Here is a 16,209-nt window from a genome sequence, read left to right as displayed (position 1 = left end):
TCAGCAAACATTTATTTCGTACCTTTTTATGTGCCATTGTGCAAGGCACTAGGAATACAATGATGGCTAAGACTCTGTACCTGCCTTTGAGGTTAACCTGGTGGGAGAAGAGAGACACATGAATCATTTCAGTGTAATGTGCAAATGTTATACTAGAAATATGCACAGGATATTTGTAGCATAGACCCTGGACCTGAGGATTCACGGAAGGCTTCGGGGGAAGAAAAGGTACCTTTGCTTTGAAAAGGTAACTGTTTAAAGTAAAATTATTATATAATAGATTGGTTTAAAATAGACAAAATGGAGATGCATTACTTACTTTCAAATGGCTTACAATTTGATTAAAACCAGTATTTTCAAGGGTTAGCTGAAAATATTAACAATTCTTATAGGAATAGATTATAAATGAAATTCTATGAGTTCAGCTCTGAAACTTTTTATCCTTAGGATTTATGATTGGCTACTTGGGCTATTGTAAACGTGTAGAACCAAAAGCCGATTGTGAGAGACCGGCAGGAAGAGAGCCTTCGTGCACAGAGGAGACAGAAACTTTCGAAACAGAAGAGCAGCTCCCCGAAACACGTCGCATATTTTGGGCAGACCTCAAATCAACGTTGTCCAAGAGACTGGATGCCATAGACTTCACCAGTGCCATCAAGTAAGCTTGAGCTGCTTTACAAGTTCAACCTCAGTGCCTACACAAATATTGATTATTAGGTGCAGTGGAAAAAAACAAAGGTGATAGTCTGGAGGAAACGCTTTATACAATAGGCGAGACTTCCCATGTTCAGTTAGAGCGTAAAGAGTCAGTAAAGAACTCAAACTATGTTGTTAGGAAAAAATGTTAGAATTTCTGTGGGGACTCACCTTTTTTTTAAGAAAATTCACAGGCTCTTGATCTTTTTGTCGTCTGGTTCTTTGTAGCCTGTTGCTTGCTGTCAGACTTTCTTCTGCTCCGATTTTCCATCTCAACCCCTTGTAAGTCATGCTGAGCCCTGCTACTATCCATAAGGGCATCGGTAGCCTTTTTCATCCTCTAGTTCAGAACCAACTTGACTGCCCAGCTTGATAATGTCTCTAGTATTTCTTGATTTCTTCTGGTTCTCACTCAATCTATACCCTAAGAAGTGTCCTTAAGTTTCCTGTCCTTAGATTTTTAAGGTCTTCTTTGGACACATATCTAACTCCGTATAAAGAACAAATCAACTTTTACCTTTTGTTAGCCCCCTATAATTTCAATGGTACAGTAATTCTTTTTGTCTTAAATTAGAAATCTTGGCATTTTTTACTTCATCTGGTGAATACTTCTGTGGATACCGTATTTAGGCATTATGGATAAAGTGAGGATAAGGTCTATCAAAAAAAAGATCATATAACTAATATGTAGATACTTACAAAGAGTCATGGGAAAGAAAGTGGAACGAAGAGGAGTTTTGCTTCCGGGGTATTCAGAATGCTTCAAAAGAGTAAAAGTTGAAGCTGTAAATCTTGAGTTCACCAGTAGCAATACTATCTTTCATTGTGCTTACAGCAGATCTTCTGGAAGCTACTCATTTCCCCTAAAATTACCCTAAGCAGATACATCAGATAAAGAGGTTTTAACAAGTTTGAAGTCACAAATTCCCTAAAATATAGGCACACAGTTTTTTTCTTCTAAGCTTGTCTCTATCTGGTTAATCCAGGATTTTGGGTCACAGTTAATTTATTTTTTTGACTTACGCTTTTAAAACGATTTGCTTGATACTTGAGTTCAATGCTTATTTTAGGTTAAACTTTAGTTCATTTAACAGTGACATTTTTTCCTCCAGGATGCTGAATGGAAATTCTTATGTCCCTCGTGAGGCTGGATCTCAAAAAGATGAAAGCCTTGCTTTTTACATTGAAAATCAGTTCCGTGAACTTAAACTCAGCAAAGCCTGGCATGATGAACATTTTGTTAAGATTCAGGTCAAAGGCAGGTATGTTGAAAGATGGTAACCTTATTTTATAAGAAGTAGCTATTCTCAGGTGTGCTAATTATAGCGAAGACCTTCAAAATAAATAATGCAAGTCAAACGCTAAATGTATTAAATCCATTTAATTTGTTTCTCAGGAATGCCTTAGCTTCATTTTAACGTAATCTTTTTTTAGCAATGCTCACAACTCGGTGACCATAGTGAGTGAGAGCGGCAGCAGCAGTACAGTGTACCTGGTGGAGAATCCCGAGGGTTATGTGGCGTATAGTAAGGCTACGACAGTTACTGTGAGTAAGGCAAAACCGTGCGTGAGACATTTTTCCCTGTTGAATAGCTCAAAAACTCATTGTCTTTACTGTCCTTAGTATAAATTTACTTACAAAATGTAACTGACCTTGGGATATTTTTTGTTCTCAACCCTCCTAAGCCACAGTTAAAATAAAATCCCAAGTCCTCATCTTGGTTAGCAAGGCCCTCAGTAATTCTCCTGCTCCCCTCTTTGCTCACTCTGCTGTGGCCACTCTAACCTCCCTGCTGTTCCTCAAACCCTCAAACTCAAGCATGCTCCCACCTCACGGCCTTTATAGAAATCGCCTTTCCCTTTGCCTGGCCCACTCTTCCCTTAAATATTAGCATGGCTTCTTCCCTCACTCTGTGCACGTCTCTTCCCAGCATTACCTCCCTAGGGAAGTCTTCCTTGATTATCTGATCAAAAATGTCCTTCCTCGAATCACTTCTCCTTATCCTGCTTTATTTTTCTTCCTAGTACTTATGGCACCTGACTTTATTTACTTGTTTCCACACTAGAATGTAAACTACATGAAGGGCTAGGGGTTGGTTTCATGTTCTGCTATGTCCCAGAGTCTTGGACAGTGCCTGACACATGGTAGTATTTACTAAATGAATTCATGTATCAGGTACCCCCTTATGTGGGGACAGATATAAATAACCGTCTCAGCTGGAGTCTAATCTTAGTTTGGTTCTTTAATGCTTGATCTTTTAAAATTTAGGCAAATATGGCCAAACTACTATAGAAATTAAAAAACAGCTAGATAGATCTATCTAGGTTTTATTAGGTTAAAAACCACATATTTATATGCTGGGGTCTATCTAAAAACTGCCTTCTGAGCCAAATGAAGTTTTAGGGTTGTTCTCTGCCTTCCTGCTTTACCTGTGCTGTATCACTTTCCCACAAGCCAGTGGTTTGGAGGCGGGTAGATTGTTCTGTTAAAGAACGTGGAGAGTTTTGGTTCACCTGTGAGCTTTCTATATTTAGATATTTGGTTGTTAATGTCAGTTTATAGCTGTATGTCTGAACTCTGATAGAGCGTAGGAGCATTATGATAACAGCTTATAAAAACATCTAAAAGTTGATCTATGCAAGTCATTTTATTATAAAACAATTTTCAGACAGATTTATTATCAGAACTTTTAGTTAATTCTTATGTCCTCAATTGTCTGGAGTTCAAGTGTGGGAACATTATGTAATTGGTACTGCCTTGGCTAGCCTACCATATTTATATTGATAGATGTCTCTTTGCTTAAGGATATCTTATTATCCTTTCTCTTCCCCCCAAATATCTGAAGCAATGTAAATTAACTGATGTAAATAATCAATGTTAATTAAAGGCATCATAAGATAATAAATGGCATGAATATAGGAGACCAGAAATCTTGACTTCACTCCTGTTAACCCTGACCAGTTTTGACTTTAGAACTCTCATATATTCTTTCCTGGCCTCAGCCTTCTTTTTTTTCTCTCTTGGTTTCCTCTCTTGGGTTTGACCTGTAAAATATTTGGTGGCAGACTCTGTCGCTATTCTGATACCATAATGCTCATTGAATCTAATGTCTTTATTCTAGGGTAAACTGGTCCATGCTAATTTTGGCACTAAAAAAGACTTTGAGGATTTAAATATGCCTGTGAATGGATCTTTAGTGATTGTTAGAGCAGGGAAAATTACTTTTGCTGAAAAGGTGAGTATGAGTTATTAAATACATTGGTATCATAACATTCTTCAGCTAAATGGTATTGTTAATTTTCTTACATTCTGAAAACCATCTGTCTTACACTCTCATACCTGATAATATAATTTATTAAAGTACTCTACAAACCAAATAAGTTCCAGTTATCTAAAGTTATAGGATACTTCCAAAACTGGCATATCCACTTGGAGTATTTTGCAGTCGTTGTCTTTCAATAAAAATGCAATAATCAGAAATGCTTAAGTGAAAGAAGTTTAAATTGTGTCTATGTAACTGAGTTATATATAGAATATATTGTATATATAAAATTCAGTTATAACTATGTTTTCTAAAAAGGAAAATTAAAAGCCACCTACACAGGGCTTAGAATGGAAAGACAGTGGCTGTTTTGGATGGGTTTTTATTATTTCTCTTATCTTCTGAACTCTCCTTAAGAGTTAGTTAAACTTTGTTGTGCAGCCACATTGAATTGTTTCTTTTTTACTTTTTAAATTGAGTTTAATCCACATACCATAAAATTCACTCTTTAAAGTGTATAGTTCAGTTTTTAGTATATTCACAGGTTGTGCAACAATCACCATGATCTAATTCCAGAATATTTTCATCGTCCCCTAAAAAAACTCCATACCCAGCAGCAGTCACTCCCCATTCCCTGCTCCTAGTCCCTGGCAATCACTAATCTACTCTCTGTTTCTATGGATTTGCCTCTTCTGGACATTTTACATGAAGGGACTCATACAATATTTTGCGTCTTTTGACTGGCTTCTTTTCACTTAGCATAATGTTTTCAAGGTTCATCCATGTTGTAGCATTAATCAGTACTTCATTTCTTTTTTTGGCTGAATAGAATTCTACTGTGCGGATATACCACATTTTGCTTGGCTACTTGTCCATTGATGGACATTCGGGCTGTGTCCACTTTCTGGCTTTATTAATAATGTTACAATAAACATTCATTTACGTGTTTCTATGTGAATAGATATTTCTAATTCTCTTGTGTATCTACCTAGGAGTGGGATTGCTGGGTCATATGGTAACTCTGTTTAGCTTTTTGAGTATATAATATTTTTGAAATGACAACATTTTAGAAATGGAGGAGAGGTTAGGTTAGTGGTTGCCAGGAGTTGAGGGTGGAAAGGAAGTGGGTGTGGATATCAAATGGCAATGGGAAGGATCTTTGTGGTATTAAAACTAATTGTTCAATACTTTGATTGTTTAGAACTTAATACACACAAACACAGAAATGAGTACAAGTAAAACTGGGGAAATCTGAATAATATTAGTGGATTGTATTGTATCAATGTTAATATTCAGGCTCTTAGATTATAGTTTTGCAAAGTTTGACTAATGGGAGAAACTGGGCAAAGTTTACAATGGATCTCTATTACTTCTTAAAACTGCAAATGAATCTACAATTATCTCATTAAAAATTTCAGTTAAATTTTTTAAAAAAGAGTTAAATTTTAAGGCAAGAATTTTTTTCTAAACATATAAGCTATTTGAAACATTGGGAGTACTGGTGTAGTCTGCTGTAACCCTTTGTCTTTCAGTATAAGTTCAGTATGTATTCTTCTAATTTTGGTTGATTAGATCTTCATTTTCTGAGCTTTACCTGTTTTTCTTTAGGCTGCAAATGCTGAAAGTTTAAATGCAATCGGCGTCTTGATATACATGGACCAGACTAAATTTCCCATTGTTAATGCAGATCTTCCAGTTTTTGGACATGTGAGTTTTTATTTCTTGAGTAAATGAGTTACTGGGTTCTCCAAATTGTTGCTGGATTCCATCTACATTAATAGAAAGAGAACTGTGCCATCCTTAAATACTCTTTTTCCCTTGGAGAGTTTTCGCAGTAAGTGAGAAGATGAATTACATGACTTTGAGACCTAATTATTACTTATTGCTAAAAGTACTTTATCAGTCGTATCTTGAATTGAGAATTTGACATATGCCATATAAGAGTCACATATTATAGAACCACTCAGACTTTCAAACTTTAAGGTGCTAAACCAAACTCAGGTTATAGCCCCATACTGAATTTGAATCTTATAGGGATTTCTTGAATAAATGCCTGAGCTAATTATTCTTTTGTTTTACTAGGCTCATCTGGGAACAGGTGACCCTTACACACCTGGATTCCCTTCTTTCAATCACACTCAGTTTCCACCATCTCAGTCATCAGGATTGCCTAACATACCTGTGCAAACAATTTCCAGAGCTGGTGCAGAAAAGCTATTTCGGTAAGTTCTTATTTGAAAACTGTAATGCAGGGTCAGGTTTTATGATTAGGGAGAAATAATAATAATTTGTTGATTTGATAAAATCTTAAAACAATTGGCTATAATTTTCCACATTTTGGACATTTTGAGGATGGTTAGCTGTTAACTTGGTGTAGATAAAAATGAAATTTTTCCTCCATAAAGTGATCTTAATAATAGACATTGGATTTATAAACTCAAGGAGTCCTTGTTCAATCCACCCAGTGAATTTCTTGTGTAATATTCCCGGCATAGCTTCTGCTTAAGTACTTCCTGTGGTAAAGCATTTTGTTACCTATGGCAACCCGTCCAATTATTGGAGATCTATAAGAATTTGTATTGAGCTGAAATCGTATTCCCTGGAACACTCATTAGTTCTGGATTTTCTTTTGAAGCAACAGAATGATTCAAGTTTCCTTGTCTATAGATTGAATATCCTCAGTTCTCATGACAGTTTCCAGATGCTTTATAGTCATGATTAGTCCTTCTGGATATCTCCCTAGTGTATTAGTACCCTCTTTAGAAATAGAACTCAGTCTGATTAGAGTACATGTCATTAATTTTTATCTTGATCTGGATATATTTCCCACCTGGTATTGGCATGGGATGTCAGTCTAGTTTCAAAACTCATGTGAGCATTTATGTGCTATGTGACATAGAACAAGTCACTCTTAACCCCATTGATCATGTTTCTTTGACTTAACTGGATAGCTATAAAGTATATTCTACTTAGCAAGGTTACTGGTATCAAATGAAGAGCCATCTACATGTAAGGACTTTCAAATATCCTATATGGCTATTAATAATGCTGTTTAAGAGGTTTTTGTAATGGATGATTCTTTTTGACTAAAATCAAACTTAGAATCAGTTAATTCTTCCTACCATCTACAAGTCTTTCCTAACCTATGAAGCCAGCCCCTTATCTTCTTGTGTAGTGGGGAGTAATGATGTTTTGACATATTTATGTAAGTAAGCCGTTTTAGAGTAGTCAGTGTTTGAATAACACAGGAGGAATCAGATAGGGGAAGATATCTAACCTAACTACCAGCAGCATGAGAGTATTCTTTCTTAACTGAAATAAGAATGTATACTACCCTTGTTAGTGGAGAGTTAGGAAACAGGAGAATATATTAATGGACTTTTATGTATAAGAACTTCCTTCCGAGTCCATCTTGGAATCTATTTCAAATGTAAATTGTAGCTATGTCTCTGGCAGAAAGGCACACATCAGATGGGATAGGTAATACATTTTTTAGAAAACATTGGTTAAATTAGGAGGTAACTCATGATTTTCAAATGACCGCCTACAGATCAGAGTAAAACACAAATGTTTGGCCACTAGTGAATAATTTTGTATGTTCTGTTTATATGTCCTCTTAACCTAGAACTTTACTGGACAGTAGGAAGGACTGACTTTGTAAACTGGGGGGAGGTTAACAATAACTCAGAACTCTGATCTCTGTTTTCTACTTCTAGAAATATGGAAGGAGACTGTCCTCCTATTTGGGGATTAGACTCTTCATGTAAGCTGGTATCCTCACAGAACAAGAATGTGAAGCTCACTGTGAACAATGTGCTGAAAGAGATAAGAATTTTTAACATCTTTGGAGTTATTAAGGGCTTTGAAGAACCAGGTAAAGATCCTTGGGGGTTTTTCGTTTGTCTTGTTTTCCTTACTCTTAAGGATGTGGCCAGAGGGAGGGAGTGCAGGAAGGCTGACTTGGCTTGGTTTCTTGAAATGCTAAATCTTATCTGTCCTAAAGGAACTGTTCAGGTGTCAGTTTTAGTGGGAGGTAATAAGGCACTAGGAAATTAACTTGTCAAAAACTGACCACTATGACTAGAAAATCTCTTGTAAGTTATCAAATAGACCAGAGGTAAGCAAATTTCTTCTTAAGGGGGTAAATAATAAACATGTTGCAGGCCATACAGTCTCCACTGTAACTCTTCAACTCTGCCATTGTAGCATAAAAATAGCCATGGACAATATGGGCATGCAGGCTGTAGTCTGCCAATGTATCTGAATGCCATCAAATAATAATATTTGGTAAGGAAAGCCCTTGGACTTCAGTGCTTATTAGACAACTAGCACAAATAAGTAGTCAGTGAGTAACCTTATTGGTAATGTACAAAAAAGAGTAGCAGTATGAATAAGGGAAAAGAGATCAGTATTGTCATGGGAATTTTTTAATCCCTAGAGTCCTAAGTCAGATCTGAAGGAAGGCTCTCTTACCCTTAAATACGTATACTACATTTTTACCCTTCTACTAATGTGCTTACTCTAGACTTCAATATTAGAAAACAATTTAAAAGCTGATTGTACAATTTATCTTTTTTTTTTTTTTTATTAAGATCGCTATGTTATAGTAGGGGCCCAGAGGGATGCCTGGGGTCCTGGAGCTGCAAAGTCCAGTGTAGGAACAAGTCTCCTATTGAAACTTGCCCAGATACTTTCCGATATGGTCTTAAAAGGTAGAGTACAAATTTTGAGAACTTGAACATCTATGTACTGTATTTCTAAATGTTATAATATGCTTTGCTCACTTTTGCCTATACTCTTATGGTTCACTTGTGTTAGACCCTGAATTCTTAAGTACAAAGCAGGTTGCCTTTTGTTGTATCTGCCTTTGACTTTGAAACAGCTTTCTGTGCAGTGCCTTCATTGTACTGGGAATCATGAGTTTCTTTGAGATGCTGGAAAGCATTATATTGGGCCCTAAATTCTTAGTTTGACATATCCAGAATGATACGGCAAATCTAACATGGTCCCTAAGGAATCTATTTGAAAGCAAGCAGTGTCATACCTTTGCACTAATGTTCTATAGTTTTGTTATAAAACGATAATATATAACTTAAATATTTATAAATACAACATAGAATATGTATTTATATATTTGATTTATGAATATATATTATATAGTATATAATTTGTTTATGTAAGAAAGGCTTCCTTTCAAGCCTTTCTCCGATAGTACTTGCCACTCCTTTATACCCACCCACATGCAAACCCCCACCACATTCATGAATCTTTGCGTCATAGGGTAAGTTGCAGTGCTTAACTTTAATACAAAAGTACATTAATGCAGAAAAGTATATACCCAGGGGAGGGGGAGGGATGGAGGGTAGTGGCACATAAAACCCCCAAAGGAGCTGTCATTAATGTAATTTTTCTGAAGACCCACTCTTTTCCTAAACTTAAATTTGTGAGTTTTAATTTTATTTCAAACAGTTGTTTTTAAAGTAATCTAGTGTTTTAAGTGACTTACCGCTAGGCAAATTGTTTTCAAAGAAGATACTTCGGCTGTGATTTCAAATATCTCTTGGTCTGGAAGTTATAAGGGACTCAAAGAATGGAGGGTAAAAGAGTGAGGTCTAGGAAGCTGGTCCCTACTATGTACTTAAGATCTTATTTTCAAATGATCTCCTATCCTGTTCTTTGCTATATTACTTTAACATTTTATTTCTATTTCTTTTTTTGGTTCTTTCACCTGGGGCCTCAAAAGGAAAAGAAATATTTCTGAATCTGCAGGCTTGAATTAGAAGTTTCTGATTTCATCTTAAGTCAGTTACCTACCTATAACCTTTACCAAGACAAAACTAACTTTCTGTTGTCTTTTAGGTCAGTTTAAACCCAGCAGGAGCATTGTCTTTGCCAGCTGGAGTGGTGGAGACTTTGGAGCTATTGGTGCCACTGAATGGCTAGAGGTATTATCTATATATCATCCATACCCAGAATGGGCACTCGAACTTGTATTGGCTTAAGCTGTCCTCCAGAAACCATGCTCTTTTAAATGTGATTATATCACTTTTACCTTTGTATATTTAGTTTCAATAGAATCCAAACTTAAACAGAAATCCCTAATAATAGCTACTGTCTGTGATAATTAAGTTAATACATATCAGTACATTTGTATTTTTCCTTCTCTTCTAGGGATACCTTGCCTCCTTGCATTTAAAGGCTTTCACTTACATTAACCTGGATAAAGCTGTTCTTGGTAAGTATCCTTTCATTAGCCGTTTATAAATTTATAAACTACTTACAGAATAGTAGAAGAAAGCTTTCTAAAGCAGCACTTGTTATTTTTTACAATTTACATTGGATATAACCAGATCAAAAGATCAACTTAGTTTCCTTTTTTTTTTTTTTTTTTGCGGTACGCGGGCCTCTTACTGTTGTGGCCTCTCCCGTTTCGGAGCACAGGCTCCGGACGCGCAGGCTCAGCGGCCATGGCTCACGGGCCCAGCCGCTCCGCGGTATGTGGGATCTTCCTGGACTGGGGCACAAACCCGTGTCCCCTGCATCGACAGGCGGACTCAACCACTGTGCCACCTGGGAAGCCCTAGCTTCCTTTTAAATAGTGGATTAAGTTATAGAATGGGTACAGACTGCCTTATCTGGAGCAATGGTCTTAATGTGGTCCCAGATCAGCAGCATCAGGATCACCTGGGAGCTGTTAGAAATGCAAAATTTCAGGCCCTACTCCAGACCTTTTGAATCAGAATCTGGAGCATAGTGTCCAGCAAACTGTGTTCTAACAAGTGCTTTAGGTGATTCAGTTGCACTAAAGTTTGAGAACCACTAGTTCTAGTTTGGACTAGTTTGGACCAGAAGGAACTAAACCATATCAATAGAATGGTATTATTTCTAGAGACTAATTCACAACTTGCTAGATTGTGGCATCATGGATAGAAATACAAGGTAATCAAACTTCTGAAAGAGTTCGGTGTTATTTAATGTACAGATGTAGCTAGTGGATGAACTGGAGAGTAATGAAATGTCTACTTTGGGAATAAAAAGGCGTTACAATTAAACTAAAATTTATTAGGTTAGTCATTATTGCCATTTTACCTTTGCAGCAGAATGTACTGAATATAGCAAGCTTACTGTAGCTAATAGATGCCTACCCTAACGTGGGTGAACCAAAAAGATACCAGAAAAACAAGTCATTAACATTAAATATGCAAACTCAAGGAGTAAGAGCTTCAGTTGAGTGAAATTAGGGTTATCAGTCACGAAAGAGCTTGACCCAACCATTTTTTTTATCTACTTCATTAAGAGGATAGTTGTTGTATATGCCACTGATCTAGGTTATTGTCTTCCTGTTTGCCAAGTAGTTTTATAGAAGTAGCACTGTGCAAATTGCTTGACTAAAGAAAGAGCAATGTTAAAATAATCTCTTTGCAGGTACCAGCAAGTTCAAAGTTTCTTCCAGCCCACTGTTGTATTCGCTTATTGAGAAGACGATGCAAGATGTGAGTGTATACCTACTTATGAAAGTGTAATATAAATTAGACAAAAAATTAAGTTGAAAAACATTGATATTTAAACTGTAGGTGCCCACAGAGGTTATCTATAGAGTCAGAATGTTAAGGAAGGTTTAAATGAACTTGAACCATACCTGAGACTTAAATAAGAAGGCCAGATGAGATAGTCATTGAATAAAAACAGACATGTGAATGAGTGAGGAACAAAGTTTCCCTGATGGGATTAGAGACAATATATTGGAGTGACTGAAGTTGGAGAGAAATAAGGGTCAGGGAACTTGACCTTGATCCCATGGGAAACTAGGGATTGCTATATGGTCTCCAACAGGGCAGTAATGTGCTTGCAGGTTAGGCTGGCAGTAGTATAAAATGTGCTGGAAGGAAGAAACCAGAAAGAAGAGAGGCAGATCATAAAGACTAGAGAGGGCTTTTAAAACTGTGGGGAAGTCACCTTTAAAATGTTAAGAAGGAAAACTTTTTTTTTCTCACCATAACTAGAGGAACTAACAGCACGAGCCTAGTAGAAGTAACTTCAGAAATTTGGGATTGTTTTAACTGTCTTAAATTTTTTTCAAGAAGATATAATAAAAAAATTTAATATTTTTAATAAATGTTTATAGAGAAAAATGTTAGTGACTAGCCTGAATGAATAAGTCCAGAAAGGTTCACTGTAATGATAAAATAATGTCTTATTTTACAGGTGAAACATCCAGTTACTGGGCTCTCTCTATATCGGGATAGCAACTGGATCAACAAAGTGTAAGTTGAGATAAGGGAATGAATAGCTAATAGAAAAGCAGAGTCACTCAGTAAGTAGCACCTACTGTGTTAGGTAGAGGTTTAAACATAACCTTGCAGTGAGTTAAAATTTACTTGGGGGTGGGGTAGGGTTGCATGTAGCACAGTCTTTTTCTTTAGATAACTTTCTAAAAACACATTCCTGCTTTTCTTGCAGCGAGAAACTTTCTTTTGATAATGCTGCTTTCCCTTTCCTTGCATATTCTGGAATCCCAGCAGTCTCTTTCTGTTTTTGTGAGGTAAGTCTAAAGAACGCTACGGCATTATATCTTAGATCTTCTTTCGTCAGTTTTGAGGCCAAGTTTCCTAGAGTGCTTAGTATGTTTTGAGAAGTTAGATACGTGCAGTTATCGTAATGTCCCTTATTATCAGTCTTAAGACAGAATTTTAATCTCAGCTTAGTTAGCATTTGAGTTTATTTGCTAAACTTCTTCAGTTATGCATGATGAGCTTTTTTGTTTTTGTTTTTGTTTTTGTTTTGCGGTTGTGGCCTCTCCCATTGCGGAGCACAGGCTCCGGACACGCAGGCTCAGGGGCCATGGCTCATGGGCCTAGCCTCTCCACGGCACGTGGGATCTTCCCGGACCGGGGCACGAACCCGTGTCCCCTGCATCGGCAGGCGGGCTCTCAACCACTGCGCCACCAGGGAAGCCCCATGATGAGTTTTAATAATAAGGCCGTCTATTGAACAGTGCAGTATAGAATATTTCCTTCAAACAAAGTTCTACAGGATAATACTGTTCTTGATGCCTGTTGAAATATGGTTGTAGATGTTCATCCTGAAATGTTAGTCTCTTAAGCAGGGATTATAGATAAAAGCAGAAAAACCAAACAGAGGTTAAGATTTTTAAGAGACAGAACTTTGAACTGACCAAGTTGGAAAACAAAATTGACTTGGTACAAGAGCCAGTTAGAAGGCACTAAAACCCAGGCAGAGTAAAAAGCATGATGAAGGCTTCTGTGCTGAAGGCTAGAGTTGGAAAACCAGCTCCGTAGCAGGCTCTTCGGAGGTGTGAAGAGATCCCAGAGTTAGTCTAAGGGGTCAGGGTGGAAGCTGTTGACTTCGGCATCAAATTGATGACGCTGTAGAGGCCAGGTCCTTAATAGACTTCTTACCACTGGGTGTTTTAGCCTGGAACTAGGAGGGAAAGGTGTGAAGTGAGGGAGTGATGAAAGATCTGGATTTGGAGATTAACATAGCTGGAATTCCCCTGACTTTCTGCTAGAGCAACAGTATGAATGGTATTGAAATATCTGGTCATTATGTACTTTAGGAAGAACTGAGTGTCAGGTCCTAGGGTTGAGGAAACTTATGGATGATTTCTGTTGACCTTCAGAAGTCATGTTTTTTTAAAAAACTTCTTAATGATTCCTAGCAGTGCTGGTTCAGAGGTATAGGCAATACAGATATATACAGTCTGAAAGTAAAGAATTGAGGTCAAACCAAAGGTTTGGCAATGAGTATCACCAGGGACAGTGGTAGGGAATACAGTTGAAGAAATAGCTACTAGGGGCTTCCCTGGTGGCGCAGTGGTTGAGAGTCCACCTGCCGGTGCAGGGGACACGGGTTCGTGCCCCAGTCCGGGAAGATCGCACGTGCCGCGGAGCGGCTGGGCCCGTGAGCCATGGCCGCTGAGCCTGCACGTCCGGAGCCTGTGCTCTGCAATGGGAGAGGCCACAACAGTGAGAGGCCTGCGTACCGCAAAAAAAAAAAAAAAAGAGCTACTAAAGTTGTCCAGTGAAAGTGGAGAGGGGTTCTTGTGAGCATCAAACGGTCTTGTTAGAAAGGTAACATGTATGAATGGATAAATGCTGCATGAAGAAGGAGGTAAATTTTTGTCTAAAAGTAACACTTTATATTGAAAGTACATTTCACGTGTGCTCTCCTCTTTCCTCATTAATATGGGCCAAACTTCCCAGAGAGAAGGGAATAAGGATATAGCCTCAAGGAATTTGGCTAGAAATCTGTTTAGGGTCTGTGATGTGATAGAACAGGGATTCTGTGGAACCTAGAAGAAACTAATCATTCCAGGAGTAGGCTAGGTTCAGAGGAGCTAGCAAAAGCCGTATCTTCTTAAAGTAGTGGATATGAGACAAAGTTGGAGTAGGAATATATTAGAAGCAAAGGAAGAATTACAGTTCCTATTACTTTGATGGGGAAACTAGAACGTGAGGTTCCTAGTCTTACAACCCACCTGAGTACATTAACCTACCTTTGTCTTCCAGGACACAGATTACCCTTATTTGGGTACTCCCATGGATACCTATGAGGTACTGAATCAGAATGTTCCTCAGTTGAACAAAATGGCACGTGCAGCAGCAGAAGTAGCCGGTCTGCTTGTGATTAAACTTACCCATGATGTTGAATTGAACCTGAACTATGAGATGTATAATGACAAAATACTTTGGTTTGTGAGAGAAATGAACCAGTTCAGAGCAGACATAAAGGTGAGCACTAACTAAAATCAGGTTCTTACTGCCGAAGTATCAAGCAGTTTGAAGAATAATGTTTAGCTGTTCCTGGGCAGCACGACTGGTAGCCAAAGTATGTTTTAAAGTGAACTGAAGTATAATTTTGCTTAGAATCCATAACTCATTTGAAAGGGAAGTTGGGAGGATGAAGGTTATAGATATAGGATAGACCACAGCAAGTCTTTCAGAATCTAAAATGGTGTTAAGCTTTCTCTCATTCATGTATTCCAAGCAACCCATAAAGAAGTTGGGCCTAGAGAATATAAAGATCTCAACTATGACTCTGAACCTATGAGTTTGGGCCACATGTGCCTTGCAGAGATGACATGGATGGAGAGAGAACATAGCCAGTGGTTCAAGTGTTATTTAGTGTTGATCCTTTGTGTCTAATATTCAAACATTTGATAAAACCAAATTAATTAATAAGTGGCTTTTATGGTACTAGAAGTCAATTTAACAGATCCCTTAGATGAAGTAAATCATTGATAACCGAATCCTAATTATTAGGATTGGCTTACTTGAAACTAATTGTAACTGATCAGAAACTGGGACTTACCAGATGGAAATAACTAGATTTTGAAGTTCACTGAACCAAAATGTTTGAAGTTTGCCACCAAAGGGAAATTGAACCGGAAAGAATATACTACACAGGATTATATACTTTTACTAAGTACATTATGTTACATTTCTTGATGAGGATGGTTTTCTTATGAGACTAAGAATGGATAACTGTACTATCTGCTGAGCTGAAATATGAGTGTGTTACGAGTTTATAAAGCTTGGAACCTCCTGTACAAGATGGTTAAGTCTAGCTTTTGCTGGCTTGAGCTTGTCTGTGATCTCACCCCCTTCTATCAGAATCATTTCAGTTAGTACACCTAAATTTAGAAAGGTATATAGAATAACATCCTTAGAAATATAACGTCTAATAAATAGTGAGTTTAATGTCTTTCTGCTTCAGGAGATGGGTCTGAATCTACAGTGGTTGTATTCTGCTCGTGGAGACTTCTTCCGTGCTACGTCTAGACTAACAACAGATTATAAGAATGCTGAGAGGACAAACAGATTTGTCATGAGGGAGATCAATGACCGTATCATGAAAGTACGTAAACCCTTAGAAAAGGAGGAATTCAAGTATGTGCATTTTTAATTGGTAAATCTTGTGTTTCTAAAAAGTAGAGTAATAATTCCAGGAGCCTAAAATCCTTTGCTGCTTTAGAATTCAGCACAAATTTTAACTTTTACTTATTAGCAAGGTATAAAGCCAACATATCTAAACTGGAAATACAAAAGACATTTGACGTCGTATTAACTTTTTTAGGCTTTAAAAACATTTTAAAGAAGGGATCATTAATGGTTTTTAGCTGTCATTTTCTCTGTATTTCTGTTTAATTTAGCCCTTAGCTGCTTTTAGCCTAGTCTGCTTGGAAGAAGCAGAAGACTGCATTACAATGGAAACTTGTAAAGCTTCCCTA

At 37.4% G+C, this 16,209-nt stretch overlaps 1 protein-coding gene and 1 long non-coding RNA gene across 4 annotated transcripts in view; one reads left to right on the top strand and one right to left on the bottom strand.

The window, feature by feature from the left end:
• LOC132424785 (uncharacterized) overlaps window positions 1-16,209 on the bottom strand; it is a 56,486-nt gene that overhangs the window by 13,108 nt on the left and 27,169 nt on the right. The window contains exon 6 of the long non-coding RNA XR_009519269.1: window positions 23-97. This is a non-coding gene — a long non-coding RNA (uncharacterized lncRNA). The remainder of the gene's footprint in view (window positions 1-22; window positions 98-16,209) is intronic.
• Window positions 1-16,209, top strand: part of TFRC (transferrin receptor) — a 116,902-nt gene that overhangs the window by 97,393 nt on the left and 3,300 nt on the right. For all 3 annotated transcript variants that reach the window (XM_060010857.1, XM_060010858.1, XM_060010859.1), the window contains 15 exons: window positions 448-658; window positions 1,809-1,958; window positions 2,131-2,242; window positions 3,819-3,932; window positions 5,568-5,666; window positions 6,042-6,181; window positions 7,676-7,833; window positions 8,552-8,671; window positions 9,819-9,904; window positions 10,131-10,194; window positions 11,385-11,452; window positions 12,165-12,223; window positions 12,420-12,501; window positions 14,489-14,710; window positions 15,696-15,836. In XM_060010857.1, the coding sequence (XP_059866840.1) occupies window positions 448-658; window positions 1,809-1,958; window positions 2,131-2,242; window positions 3,819-3,932; window positions 5,568-5,666; window positions 6,042-6,181; window positions 7,676-7,833; window positions 8,552-8,671; window positions 9,819-9,904; window positions 10,131-10,194; window positions 11,385-11,452; window positions 12,165-12,223; window positions 12,420-12,501; window positions 14,489-14,710; window positions 15,696-15,836 (1,826 nt within the window). The remainder of the gene's footprint in view (window positions 1-447; window positions 659-1,808; window positions 1,959-2,130; window positions 2,243-3,818; window positions 3,933-5,567; window positions 5,667-6,041; window positions 6,182-7,675; window positions 7,834-8,551; window positions 8,672-9,818; window positions 9,905-10,130; window positions 10,195-11,384; window positions 11,453-12,164; window positions 12,224-12,419; window positions 12,502-14,488; window positions 14,711-15,695; window positions 15,837-16,209) is intronic.

The sequence above is a fragment of the Delphinus delphis genome, chromosome 4 (assembly GCF_949987515.2).
Source record: "Delphinus delphis chromosome 4, mDelDel1.2, whole genome shotgun sequence".
In the NCBI taxonomy this organism is placed as follows: domain Eukaryota; kingdom Metazoa; phylum Chordata; class Mammalia; order Artiodactyla; family Delphinidae; genus Delphinus; species Delphinus delphis.
The sequence above is the reverse complement of the archived record's forward strand: the minus strand, read 5'-3'. Positions and strand labels throughout refer to the sequence as shown.